The sequence below is a fragment of the Lepus europaeus genome, chromosome 5, assembly GCF_033115175.1.
Source record: "Lepus europaeus isolate LE1 chromosome 5, mLepTim1.pri, whole genome shotgun sequence".
NCBI classification, from domain to species: Eukaryota; Metazoa; Chordata; class Mammalia; order Lagomorpha; family Leporidae; genus Lepus; species Lepus europaeus.
In genome coordinates this window covers 14,483,395-14,496,832 of record NC_084831.1, presented here as the reverse complement: position 1 = coordinate 14,496,832, position 13,438 = coordinate 14,483,395, and the positions used below count along the sequence as shown (strand labels likewise).

At 59.3% G+C, this 13,438-nt stretch overlaps 2 protein-coding genes across 3 annotated transcripts in view; both read left to right on the top strand.

The window, feature by feature from the left end:
- The window catches only part of KIF17 (kinesin family member 17), a 42,730-nt gene extending 32,351 nt beyond the window's left edge, over positions 1-10,379 (top strand). Inside the window, exons 12-15 of one of the 2 annotated variants that reach the window (XM_062190563.1) lie at positions 4,855-5,113; positions 5,531-5,598; positions 8,725-8,842; positions 9,747-10,379. In XM_062190563.1, coding sequence (XP_062046547.1) covers positions 4,855-5,113; positions 5,531-5,598; positions 8,725-8,842; positions 9,747-9,925 — 624 coding nt within the window. In that variant the 3' untranslated portion in view covers positions 9,926-10,379. Of the gene's footprint in view, positions 1-4,854; positions 5,114-5,527; positions 5,599-8,724; positions 8,843-9,746 lie in introns of both variants that reach the window. The other variant, XM_062190560.1, reaches the window with a different exon arrangement.
- A 478-nt stretch (positions 10,380-10,857) lies between these two features.
- LOC133759021 (basic proline-rich protein-like) lies at positions 10,858-13,392 on the top strand. Its single transcript, XM_062190036.1, has 2 exons — positions 10,858-12,366; positions 13,297-13,392. The coding sequence occupies exons 1-2, from the start codon at positions 10,858-10,860 to the stop codon at positions 13,390-13,392; spliced, it is 1,605 nt and encodes a 534-aa protein (XP_062046020.1).
- The last annotated feature ends 46 nt before the right edge of the window (positions 13,393-13,438 follow it).

Genomic DNA, 13,438 nt, shown 5'->3' with positions numbered 1-13,438 from the left:
ATTCAAAATGCCGTACAAAACACCAGCAAGCCAAAGCCGACAACATGTAACGGGGATTATGCAAAACCCTGCTGCCAACAGTTTTATTCAACCCTGGACTGGAACTTCTAGCCAGGGCAGCTAGGAAAGAAAACAAAATAAAAAACCTCTAACTTGGGGGCCAGCATTGAGGTCCAGCAGGTTAACCTTGGCCTGAGGTGTCGGCAGCCCTCATGAGCACTGGTTCGAGTCCCGGCTGCCCTGCTTCTGATCCGGCTCCCTGCCGACGCACCTGGAAAGAACACAGGAGGTGGTCCAAGTACTTGGCCCCCGGCCACCCACATGGGAGACCTGGATGGAGTTCTTGACTCCTGGCTTCAGCTTAGCCTGCCCTGGCCATTGTGACTGTTTAGGGAGTGTACCAGTGGATGGAAGATCTCTTTCTCTCTCTGTTTCTCAATATATAACTGCCTTTTAAATAAATAAATAAATCTTAAAAATCCAAGTTGGAAAATAATCTCTATTTGTAGATGACATAATGTTATTTATAGAAAGACCTAAGGAATCCACTTAATATTAGAATTAATAAGAAAATTTAGAGGCTCGGGGTTGGTGCTGTGGCTTAGCAGGTAAAGCTGCCTCCTGCAGTGCTGGCATCCCATATGGGTACCAATTTGAGTCCCAGCTGCTCCACTTCTGATCCAGCTCTCTGCTATGGCCTGGGAAAGCAGTGGAAAATGGCCCAAGTCCTTAGGCTCCTACACCCACGTGGGAGACCCGGAAGAAGCTCCTGGCTCCTGGCTTCGGATCAGCGTAGCTCTGGCCATTGCAGCCATCTGGGGAGTGAACTAGCGGATGGAAGACCTCTCTCTCTCGCTGCCTCTCCTTTTCTGTGTAACTCTGACTTTCAAATAAATAAATAAATCTTTTTTTTTTTTTGACAGGCAGAGTGGACAGTGAGAGAGAGAGACAGATAAATAAATCTTTAAAAAAAAGTTTAGAGGCTGGTATTGTGGCACAGCAGGTTAAGCTGCTACCTGTACTGTCGACATCACATATGGGCACTGGTTGGGGTCCTGGCTGCTCCACTTCCTGCCTGGGAAAGCAGTGGAAGGTGGTTTAAGTACTTGGGTCCCTGCCAACTGTGTGGGAGACTCCAGGCTCCTGACTTCAGCCTGGCGCAGTCCTGGCCACTCCCTGGGAGTGAACCAGCAGATATAAGATCTTTCTCTCTTTTTGTCTCTCCTCTCTCTCTCTCTAACTCTACAATTCATATATATATATATGTAAATATATATATTTAAATTGCCTTTTAAAAAAAGATTTATTTATTTGAAAGGCAGAGAGAGAGAGAGATCTTCCATCTGCTGGTTCACTCTCTCAATGGCCTTAATGGCCAGAGCTAGGCCAATCCAAAACCAGGATACTGGAGCTGCTTCTGGGTCTACCACATGGGTGCAGAGGGGCCCATGTATTTGGGCCATCTTCTACTGCGTTCCCAGGCATATTAGTAAGCAGCTGGATCAGAAATGGAGTTGCCAGGACTCAAACCGGTGTCCATATGGAATGCTGACATTGCAGGCGGCAGCTTTACCCACTACACCACAGCACCAGCCCCCATAAATAAACTTTTTTTTTTTTAAATTAAGTTTAGCAAAAAAGCAGAACACAAAATCAAAAATCCAAAATCAATTATATTTCTATACACTTACAGTGAAAAATCTGCAAATAAAGTTATGATCTCTCTGTCTCTCTCTCACTATCCACTCTGCCTGTCGAAAAAAATATATAAAATTATGAGAGCAATTCCATTTATAGTACATCAGGATAAATACTGAGGAATGCATTTAACAAAAAAAGGCAAAACTTATGCCCTGAGAATTTTGAAACATTATTAAAAGAAATGAAGAAACCCACATCAACAGAAAGGCATCCCATGTTCCTGGATTAGAAGATTAATATTGGTAAGATGACAATACTCAAACTGATGTACAGATTCCAGTCTCCACCAGACTTCTTTGTAGAAATTGACAGCTAGTTCTGAAGTCCATATGGAAACTCAAGGGATCCAGAATGGGCAAAACAATCTTGAAATGAAGAACAGAGTTGGAGAATTTACACTTCAAAACTTAGTACAGGAGTGGGCACTGTGGTGTAGCAGGTAAAGCCGCCACCTGCAGTGCTGGCATCCCATATGGACGCTGGTTCGAGTCCCTGCTGTTTCACTTCCAATCCAGCTCTCTGCTACAGCCTGGGAAAAGCAGTGGAAGATGCCCCAAGTCCTTGGGCCCCTGCACCCATGTGGGGGCCCCAGAAGAAGCTCCTGGCTCCTGGCTTCGGATCAGTGCAGCTCCAGCCATTGAGGCCATTTGGGGAGTGAACCAGCAGATAAAGACTTCTCTCTCTCTCTCTCTCTCTCTCTGCCTTTCAAATAAAATGTTTTAAAAAAAACTTACTACAAAGCTATAGTAACGAAGATTGCGTGGTGTTGGCACGAAAATAGACATCTAGATGAGTGTAACAGAATTGTGCAGCCAGAAGTAAACCCTCACACTTACAGCCAATTGATTTTTGACAACACTAACAAGATGAGTCCGTGGATAAAGGATATTTTTTCAATAATTGGTGCTGGGACAACTGGAAAGCTCATGCTAAAGAGTGGTGCTGGACCCCTACCTCACACCGAGTATAGAAACCAACTCAGAATGGACCAACGCCTCGGGGTAAGAGCTGAAAGTATAAAACCCTTGGAAGAGAACGTGTGGATCTGTGTCGCCTTGGATTGAGCACTGGTTTCTCTCTTTCTTTCTTTCTTTTCTTTTTTTTTTTTTTTGACAGGCAGAGTGGATAGTGAGAGAGACAGAGAGAAAGGTCTTCCTTTTTGCTGTTGGTTCACCCTCCAATGGCCGCTGCGGCCGGCGCATCTCGCTGATCCGAAGCCAGGAGCCAGGTGCTTCTCCTGGTCTCCCTTGCGGATGCAGGGCCCAAGGACTTGGGCCATCCTCCACTGCCTTCCCGGGCCATAGCAGAGAGCTGGCCTGGAAGAGGGGCAACCGGGATAGAATCCGGCGCCCCAACCGGGACTAGAACCCGGTGTGCCGGCGCCGCAAGGTGGAGGATTAGCCTGTTAAGCCACGGCGCCGGCCTGAGCACTGGTTTCTTAGGTATGACACCAAAAGCACAGGTAACAGACACAAGGTAGACTGGACTTAATCAAAATTCCGACTTCTGTGCTTCAAATAACATTGTCAAGAAAGAGAAAGGACCGCCCACAGAATGAGGGAAAATCTGTGTAAATCGTGTGTCTGACAGGGCACTTGTACGCAGAGATATAAAGAAGACTTACAACACAGTTGTCAAAGGACAGCCTTATTTAAAGATGGATAAAAGATCTGAATAGATGTTTCTCCAAGGGAGATAAACAAATGGCCGATAGGCACATGAAAAGATGCTCACCGTATGTGCTGTGAGGGAGATGCGAACCAGAACCACGTGAGATACCACTTGGCCCCCACTGGAATGACTGACATCAAAGTGATGGCTAAGAAATGTAGATGAGGGGCTGGTGCTGCGGCGTAGCTCCTAAAGCCACTGTCTGCCACGCCAGCATCCCATATGAGCTCTGCTTTGTGTCCAGCTGCTCCGCTTCCAAGCCAGCTCCTTGCTTCTGGCCTGGGAAAGCAGCAAAAGATGGCCCAAGTGGTTGGGCCCCTGCACCCACATGGGAGACCCAGATGAAGCTCCTGGCTCCTGGCTTCAGCCTGGCTCAGCCCTGACCGTGTGGCCATGTATACCAGCCTCTCCCTGCAGGCTGCTTGTACACCCGCCTCCTGCTAAGGTGGCCTCTGTCCTCAGCTGGGGATGGGCAGTGCCATGGATTTCAGTCATCCATCCTTTTTTTAAAAAAATTATTTATTTGAAAGAGTTAGAGAGAGAGGTAGAGAGAGAGAGGTCTTCCATCCGCTGGTTCACTCCCCAGATGGCCGCAATGGCTGGAGCTGCACTGATCTGAAGCCAGGAGTCAGGAGCTTCTTCCAGGTCTCCAACATGGGTGCAGGGCCCCAAGGACTTGGGCCATCTTCTACTGCTTTCCCAGGCCAAAGCAGAGAGCTGGATTGGAAGTGGAGCAGCCCAGACTTGAACTGGTGCCCATATGGGATGCTGGCACTGCAGGCAGCAGCTTTACCTGCTACACCACAGCGCGGGCCCCAGTCATCTGTCTTAGCCAACCAAGCTGCACCTGCTCTTTGAGGAGCAGCCTGTGCGCTCAGGTCTTGGGGCTAAGGGCGAGCAGGGGTGCAGTTGGCATTGGCAGTCGTTGTGCTTAGGAGGGAAGGGAGGGGGAGCCTGCCTGGCAGACTTGGCAGCGGACCAAGAATCTGGAGTCCATGGTCAAATTAAGGGGGGCAGGGTCAGGTGCAGGGTCTGTCACTCCAGAACAGAGGACGGGGGCAGGGCGGGGGGAGGCCTGCTGAATCTGCACATTGCTGCCCGTGGAAGTCATTTGTGCAGCTCTCTGAGCTCTTCCCGGGCTGTGGGGACTGCGGGTGGGCACCTCTGGAAGGCCCCTGTGGAAGTCGTGGGGGAGTGTGGGCTGGGGGCTAAGGGGTTGGTGAGTGATTTTTTTCCTCCTTACGTTTTGCAGGGCTGTGGACAGATTAGGTGCTTATTTAAATGCTGGGTGGAGCCGAGGAGTGTGAGGGAGGGATGGACAGAAGGATGGGGGGCTGGCCGGCTGGGGGAGGTGCATGTGGATGGAGGAGAGCAGGCAGCTGGCGATGGGGGGTGCTGGCAGGACAGTGGCGGGGTGGACAGGGTGACCGGGGGCGGGGTGTCTCTGTTCCCTGCTCACTGCCTGTCTCGCTTTGCTGTCAGCTTCGGGCGGCGGAGGTGGAGATCAAAGACCTGCAGTCGGAGTTCGAGCTGGAGAAGATCGACTACTTGGCCACCATCCGGCGGCAGGAGCGCGACTCCATGTTCTTCCGGCAGCTGCTGGAGCAGGTGCAGCCCCTCATCCGCCGGGATTGCAACTACAGCAACCTGGAGCGGATCCGGCGCGAGTCCTCCTGGGACGAGGACAACGGCTTCTGGAAGATCCCGGAGCCCGTCATCCTGAGAACCAGCCTCCCAGTAGGTCAGAGCACGGCGGATGGGGAGCCTGGGCCACCCCCTGCAGGCTGGGGAGGTCCCTGAGGAAGTGGGGTGTCCTGCAGGCAGACAGATGTAGTTGGAGTTCCCACGGCACCATTCCGTGTGACCGAAGGGACTCAGTGTCCTCATCTGTGAAATGGGTATGAACGTGGTCTTTATCACTGTTCCATCCTTACATAGACCCTGTGAGGCGTGTGGATGATCATGCCTGTTCCACACAGGAGGAAACCAAGTCTCAGAGGGCGTGGGTGGCTTCTCCAAGGTCACGGCCACAGCAGGGGATTGCATGACCTTGGCTAGGCCGGCAGGTGTCTTGCCCTGTTTGCAAGCCTGAGTGCAGGCCCCGCCTCCCCCGGCCTTGCACTGGGCCTCAGTGACTTTAGCTTTGTTTTCCCAGCAGTCCCCACTGGGCCCCAGAACAAAGCAGCCCGCAAAACATCCGCAGCAGACAGCGGCGAAGCAGACACGGTAAGACCCCAGAGAGGGTGCGGGAGCGAGCCCTGGGGGCTTCACCCTCGGGAGCTGCTCTTCACCTTTCACCCCACGAAGGGTCCCTCCTTCTTCCCCCCTCCCTCCCTTCTTTGTCTTTTTAGTATTTATTTATTTGAAAGGCAGAGTGACAGAGAGATGCAGAGATGGAGAGGAATCTTCTATTCGCAGGTTCACTCCCTAAATGGCCACAATGGCCAGGACGGGGCCAGGCTGAAGCCAGGAGCCGGGAGCTCCATCTGGGTCTCCCCTGTGGGTGGCAGGGGCCCAAACACTTGGGCCATCTTCAGCCGCCTTTCCCAGGCATTTACAGGAAGCTGGTCGGAAGTGGAGCAGCTGGGACAGGAACTGGCATTCACATGGGATGCCGGCCTTGTAATCTGGGGCCTAACCCACTGCACCACAGTGCTGGCCCTGGGAGTTCTTGATTTTATGTATCTGAGAGACAGCTCTCCCATCCACTGCTTTGCTTCCTAAATGCCCACAAGACCCAGGGCTGTGCCAGGCTGAAGCTGGGACCCAGGAACTGAAGCCAGCTCTGCCATGTGGGTGACAGGGACCCAGATACTTGCGCTATCATAGCTGCCTCCCAGGTGGCAGAGTAGCAGGAAACTGGAGTCGGGAGCTGGAACTGGGACTCAAATCCAGGCCCTCCTATATGGGATATGGGCGTCCCAAGGGATAGCTTAACCCCTAGGCCGAATGGCCCCCGGTACCTATGGATTAAGGCCTTGGGCCGAGGCTGGATCCTTCTCTGTGTCACTCCATGGGCACCTGGACCCTTGACCCCATCTGGCACCGACAGTCCAGAAGACAGGGAGGGGGACAGCCCACCCTGCAGGTGCAGAACAGGGGCTCCCACCTCAAACCCAGAGGCCTGGGGCACGCTCTGGTCCCCTGGGCCTCCGCTGGTTCCTCACTTTCTTATGTCTCCCACATTGACTGGTACAACAGGAACACACGTCTTTAAGTCAGCAGCTAGTGAACTTCTGTAAAGGACTTGACAGTAAATATATTTTTAAATTTTTTTGGAAAAGATTTATTTCTTTGCAAGGTAGAGTGCCAGAGTGGGTGAGCTCTTCCATCAGCTGGTTCACGCCCCAAAAGGCTACAACAGCCAGGCCTGGGTAGGCCAAAGCCAGGAGCCAGGAACTCCATCCTGGTCTCCCGTGTGGGTGGTAGGGGTCCAAGTACATGGGCCAACTTCTGCTGCCTTCCCAGGCACATTAGCAGGGAGCTGGATCGGAAGTGGACTCAAACTGGTGCCCATATGTGGCATTGCACGTGGTGGCTTAGCTCACTGCCCCACAACGCCAACCCTGTAGTGGATATCGTGGGCTTTGTGGGCCAGATGGTCCCTGGTATAACCTCTCAGCTCTGCCATTGTAGCACAAAAACAGAGACAACACATACACGAGCGGCACATTTCGATAAAACTTTATTAAGAATAAACAGTGTGCTGGCAGTAAGATGCCCATGTCCCGTATCAGAGGCCTGGGCTCAAGTCCCAGCTCTGCTCCTGACTCCAGCTTCCTGCTTATGCACACCTTGGGACACCACAGGTGAGGGCTGAAGTAGCTGGGTCCCTGTCACCTGCATGGGAGACCTGGATTGAGCTCCTGGCTTTGGCCTGGCCCAGCTCTGATGGTTGCAGGCATTTGGAGAGTGAACCAGTGGATGGGAGCTCTGTGTCTCAAATACATTAATGGAAATAAAGATAAAAAATAAAGCACCAACAGTCTGCAGGCCAGATTTGGCTGTCATTTGCTGATCCCTGCCTTAAACCACTGCAGGTGTCTCAGAGACCCACGCAGGCGGTACCTGCGCATTCCTGCCCAGGCCGCTGTGGGCTAGTGAGCTCCAGCCAAGCCCCTCTGCCCAGGGCCCAGCCTCTGCAGGAGTCTCGCGGCTTTGTGGACGCTTGATCGGCTGCTGTGCCAGCGTAGCTTCATAAAAAGGGACGGTTGCTGCTGATTAGACGTTCTGAGCCGGGGCCGCAGAGGGGTTCTGTCAGAGCACTTGTGGTGCCAGTTCAAAAGCACTGGTCAGCACAATGGAGAACTCGCTGGCTCATGTGAGTGGCCCGCTCAGGCGTGGCTGGACCCAGGGCCTCGAGCGGTCAGCGCTCTGTGTCTGTCTCTCTCGTTTCTGCTTTTTCCAGCTGGCGGGAGACACACCTGCTGGCAGCTGTGATCCAAGGGGAGGGAGACTCCTCTCTTGAAGCATCCTTACCCAAAAGGTGGCAGGAAAAAAATTTTTTTTTAAATATTTAGATGAAAGGCAGGGTAAGAGAGAGATGCTTCACTGGTTCAGTCTCCAAAATGCTCGCAACAGCCAGGGCTGAACCAGGCTGAAGCCAGGAACCAGGGATTCCCTCTGGGTGCCCTGTGTGGGTGGCAGGCTCAGGTGCCTGAGCCACCAGGTGCTGTGTCCCAGGCGCATCAGCGGGAACCTGGATCAGGAGTGGAACAGCCAGGACTCGAACCAGGTGCTTCAACACGGGATGTGGGGGCTTCAGCAGACGCCACTACTGCACCTGCCCCGGCCTGTGGCAAGATTCTGATGGGTTCTGCTCTGGGGGCATGGGCCCACTCTCGGACCAGTTTCCCTGTTCCTGGAGATGCAACTCTGTATGGGTGCTGTCCGGTCACATGTCTGAGCTGTGAGGTGCAGGGGTGCGCTCTAGGGAAGAGGTTCGCACTGAGGAAACCACAGGTTGATAGCGGTGACGTCACCACCATCGGTGGTTGTAGCATCAGGCTCCAGGCTGATGACCTACACGGGTAGCCGTGAGCCCAGGACTCCACTAGCTGTTCTGTGTTGAATTGGGTTTGGGGGTGTGTTTGGAGCCTTGCAGGAGGGTGCACGGCCCTGGCCATCCTGGGGGTGGGGATGGGCAGAACGTAGGCCTGGCTGGAGACTGTGACCCCCAGGCTGGAGCTCTGCCTGTCGCCTGTCCTGGGAGTCCCCCAAAGCGGGCAGTGACTGCCCGGCTCAGAGATGCAGCGGGGTGGCTTCCAGAGGCCGCTGAGCTCTCGGCAAGGGGCCCAGGTCAGGGCTGCACAAACGCGGGCACCACTCGAGCACGTGGAATAATCCCAGCAGGAAGAAGACCGCTACAGGGAGATGCTCAGTCGGAGTGACAGTGAAAATATCGCCAGCAACTACTTCCGGTCCAAGCGGGCCAGCCAGATCCTCAGCACGGATCCCAGGAAGAGCCTCAGTGAGCGCCCCTCACCCCAGGCTGGGAGAGGTGTGGCCGGGTGGTTTGGAGTCAGAGGGACCTGAGTCCCAGAGCCCCCTCCCCTCTCCGAGCCTCAGTTTCCCCAGCTGTGACAGGAGGGGGAGGACATTCATTCTCAGGGTTAAGTGGGGAAATGGCCCAGCCCAGGGCCTGCACACAGCAGGTGCTCTGTGTGTCGTCTCCTGTGGGGTTACTGTCTCCCTGGGGAGAGCGCTGGGTCTGGCTCCTGTCTTCCCACGCAGTAGGTCCATGGCACACAGCTTGGGTGCAGGAGGCTGACTGTCACTAGCCAGCTGCCAGCCTCCCCCCACTGCCGGGCCCTCCTCGTGAGGACTGAGCCCAGGAGGTACAGAGGGGCCGCAAAGGCAAAACGTAGCCTCAGAAATCGAAAATCACTTCGTTCTGCTTTTAAAATGAAAACCAAAGCCCACCCCAAGTTTCCAAGAAAATACTGACAGAGAGCAAACCCTACTGCTGTACCGAGGTTATTTAAGATACGGAGCAGGTGGAATCGACCACTAAGGGGGGGAAAATAGGACAGGGAAGAAAACAGCCTCCGCCGAGCACCTGTGTGGTGCCCACGCGGCAGGCGGGGCGGCTGAGGCTCGGGGAGGTGGTGTGGTGAGCCCAGGGTCACGCCACTGGAAGCGGTGAGCTGGGCTCTGAGCCCAGGCTGCTCTGCTGCTGTCTTGAGGCTTTAAAAGTGCAGCCCCCAGCCCGGCCCCCTGGGATGCAGGTGTAGCGCTGGGCCTGAGGCCTTAAGTGGAGCGGCCCCTCCAAGCTCAGTCCCAGCTGCAGCACTGGGCCTCCGGCTGGGTGGGGCGTGGGCCAGCCCCTCCACCCTGCACAGCGCTGACCAGCGCCCTGGCCCTCCTCTCCACAGCGCACCACAACTCGCCACCGGGCCTCAGCTCCCCCCTGGGCAACAGCTCTGCCCTCCCGCCTGCCCAGGTGCCTGAGATGCCCCAGCCCCGGCCCTTCCGCCTCGAGTCCTTGGACATCCCCTTCGCCAAGGCCAAGCGGAAGAAGAGCAAAAGCAGCTTTGGCACCGAGCCCCTGTGACCACGCTGCCTGCTGCGGCCCGGCCCTCCCAGGGCAGCCCCCACAGAGCCCTGGGGACACGTGCCCTTCCCCGTTCCCCAGAGTCCCTCCCCTGCAGGGCCAGGAGCCCAGCAGCGGGGCTGCCCTCCGGGAGAGGCCTGCCCCAGCCGTCCCTACCACACCAGTGTTTCCACCTGCGCGGAGCCTGCCACGTGTGCCTGCCAGTGTTGGCTTTTGCCCCCAGTGGGCTCCGAAGGCTCAGAACTGCCCCTGGGCCTCCCCAGCAGCCCTGGCCGAGTGGGCAGCAGCTGCCGTGTGCGTGGGACCCGACACCTCAGCAGCCGAGAACTGTGCCTCTGGGTCTTGGATGTCCCGCCTAAGGGGAGCCCTGGCTTGTGGGTGGCACAGGGACCCCGCGGAGCCATGCTGCTCAGCTGCCCTGTGGCCCCGGGATGAGCTACCCAATAAACTGCCTTTTCAGACACGCTCTGCTCCCCGGCCTCTGGCGGCGTCACTGGGGGCCTCCCGGCCACTGCGGACTGGGTCCTGGCACAGCCCTTTCTGGACCAGGGGTTCTTTTTTTGTTTTGTTTTGTTCTGTATTTGAGAAGCAGAGAGAGAGAGGGAGGTCCCATCTGTTGGTTTATTTCCCCGGGAGCTCGGATCTCAATCTGGTCCTGCCACTCGGGTGGCAGGCGCCCAACGACTTGAGCCATCACTTGCTGCTCTCCATGGTGTGCATGAGCAGGGAGCTGGAATGGGGACCCAGGCACTCTGATAGGGGATGGGGCCAGCCCGGGGAAGGGGTTCTGAACCAGGGGGAGCCTTTTACAACAGCTCTCTGCAGTCACATGAGCAAGGGCGGCTTTCTGGGGCGAGCACCTGAACCTTCCTGTGACCTTGTGGAAATCAGGGCCAGGTGTCTCCGGGAGCCGTGCCAGGTGCCGGGCAGAAATGAACCCTGGGAGAACTCACCCGGGAGCGCCCCCTGCCCGCCCCGCGGTACTCACCGGGAGCGCCCCCTGCCCGCCCCGCGGTACTCACCCGGGAGCGCCCCCTGCCCGCCCTGCGGTACTCACCGGGAGCGCCCCCTGCCCGCCCTGCGGTACTCACCGGGGGCCGCCCCCTGCCCATCCTGCGGTACTCACCCGGGAGCGCCCCCTGCCCGCCCTGCGGTACTCACCGGGGGCCGCCCCCTGCCCACCCGGCGGTACTCACCGGGAGCGCCCCCTGCCCGCCCCGCGGTACTCACCCGAGAGCCGCCCCCTGCCCGCCCTGCGGTACTCACCGGGGGCCGCCCCCTGCCCATCCTGCGGTACTCACCGGGGGCCGCCCCCTGCCCATCCTGCGGTACTCACCGGGAGCGCCCCCTGCCCGCCCTGCGGTACTCACCGGGAGCCGCCCCCTGCCCGCCCTGCGGTACTCACCGGGGGCCGCCCCCTGCCCACCCGGCGGTACTCACCGGGAGCGCCCCCTGCCCGCCCCGCGGTACTCACCCGGGAGCGCCCCCTGCCCGCCCTGCCGTACTCACCCGAGAGCCGCCCCCTGCCCGCCCCGCGGTACTCACCCGGGAGCGCCCCCTGCCCGCCCTGCGGTATTCACCGGGAGCGCCCCCTGCCCGCCCCGCGGTACTCACCGGGGGCCGCCCCCTGCCCGCCCCGCGGTACTCACCGGGAGCGCCCCCTGCCCGCCCCGCGGTACTCACCCGAGAGCCGCCCCCTGCCCGCCCTGCGGTACTCACCGGGGGCCGCCCCCTGCCCGCCCTGCGGTACTCACCGGGAGCGCCCCCTGCCCGCCCCGCGGTACTCACCCGAGAGCCGCCCCCTGCCCGCCCTGCGGTACTCACCGGGGGCCGCCCCCTGCCCGCCCCGCGGTACTCACCGGGAGCGCCCCCTGCCCGCCCTGCGGTACTCACCGGGAGCGCCCCCTGCCCGCCCTGCAGTACTCACCGGGGGCCGCCCCCTGCCCACCCTGCGGTACTCACCGGGAGCGCCCCCTGCCCGCCCTGCGGTACTCACCCGGGAGCGCCCCCTGCCCACCCGGCGGTACTCACCGGGGGCCGCCCCCTGCCCATCCTGCGGTACTCACCGGGAGCGCCCCCTGCCCGCCCTGCGGTACTCACCCGGGAGCGCCCCCTGCCCACCCGGCGGTACTCACCGGGGGCCGCCCCCTGCCCGCCCCGCGGTACTCACCGGGGGCCGCCCCCTGCCCACCCTGCGGTACTCACCGGGAGCGCCCCCTGCCCGCCCTGCGGTACTCACCCGGGAGCGCCCCCTGCCCGCCCCGCGGTACTCACCGGGGGCCGCCCCCTGCCCGCCCTGCGGTACTCACCGGGGGCCGCCCCCTGCCCCCCCGGCGGTACTCACCCGGGAGCGCCCCCTGCCCGCCCTGCGGTACTCACCGGGAGCCGCCCCCTGCCCACCCGGCGGTACTCACCGGGGGCCGCCCCCTGCCCACCCTGCGGTACTCACCGGGAGCGCCCCCTGCCCGCCCTGCGGTACTCACCCGGGAGCGCCCCCTGCCCACCCGGCGGTACTCACCGGGGGCCGCCCCCTGCCCATCCTGCGGTACTCACCGGGGGCCGCCCCCTGCTCACGGAGTCCCAGGCCCGCCCCTCAGGGAGTATAATCTGAGGGAAGAGGCGTGGCTCCTTTCCCACGGATCACACAGACGACAGGGGGCTGTCCTCTGCCTCCCACGGGCTGCGGGGCCCTTGGCGCGCCTCCTCCTGCCCTATGGCCTATCAACATGGCGGCAGGCCCCAAAGCCGCGCCTGGGCCTGGGAGCCCTTGGAGGAGGCCGTCCGCAGGGCATACCGGGTCCGGGGGGCGACATCGGGGCTGTGTGGGGAACAAAGCGCCTTAGTGCGGAGGGAAGCCCAGGACGGGGCCCTCAGGGACTGCGACGGGGCAGGGCGTGAGGCCTGAGACCCCACCGGACAGTGCACCGGCACAGCGGGTTTGGGTTAGGCTCGCTCGGCCAGCCCACTACTCCTCCAGCCTGGGACACCACGCCGGGCAGGGGCAGGCATCGGCGGCGGCTCCGAGTGCCCCAGCTGCCGATTTATTTTCCGACTCCTGGGGTCCCAGCGATGGTGGTGGCGCCTGGGTTCTAGTCCCGACGCTGCCCTAGAGTCGTGAGGACCACGGAGGTGGTCAGGGTGGCCCCGAAGTCGTTCCGGCACGGTAAGGCCGGGGGCAAAAGCAGTCGAATAAGCAAGGCGCAGGGACCACGGGGTCCTGCAGCAGGCGGGCTCGGGACCGGGGCAGGAACCGACCCGGACGGAGCCGAGGGCCACTCGGCCTTGCTGATTGGCTGCGGCTGCAGAGCTGTCTCTCTCGGATTGAGCCTTTTCCGCTAAGGGGCGGGGCCTCGCGCCCCTTCCACCAATAGGCTCCCGAGACTCCATCTCCAGCAGGGGCGCTTCCGGCGGGCTCCCGGCTCCTTACCGCCAAAGCCGCCGCTCGGGCCGCCCCCGACCCCGCGTAGCCTGATCACTTCCGGGTGGCACTCCTCGGCCGCCCAATCGCCGCTC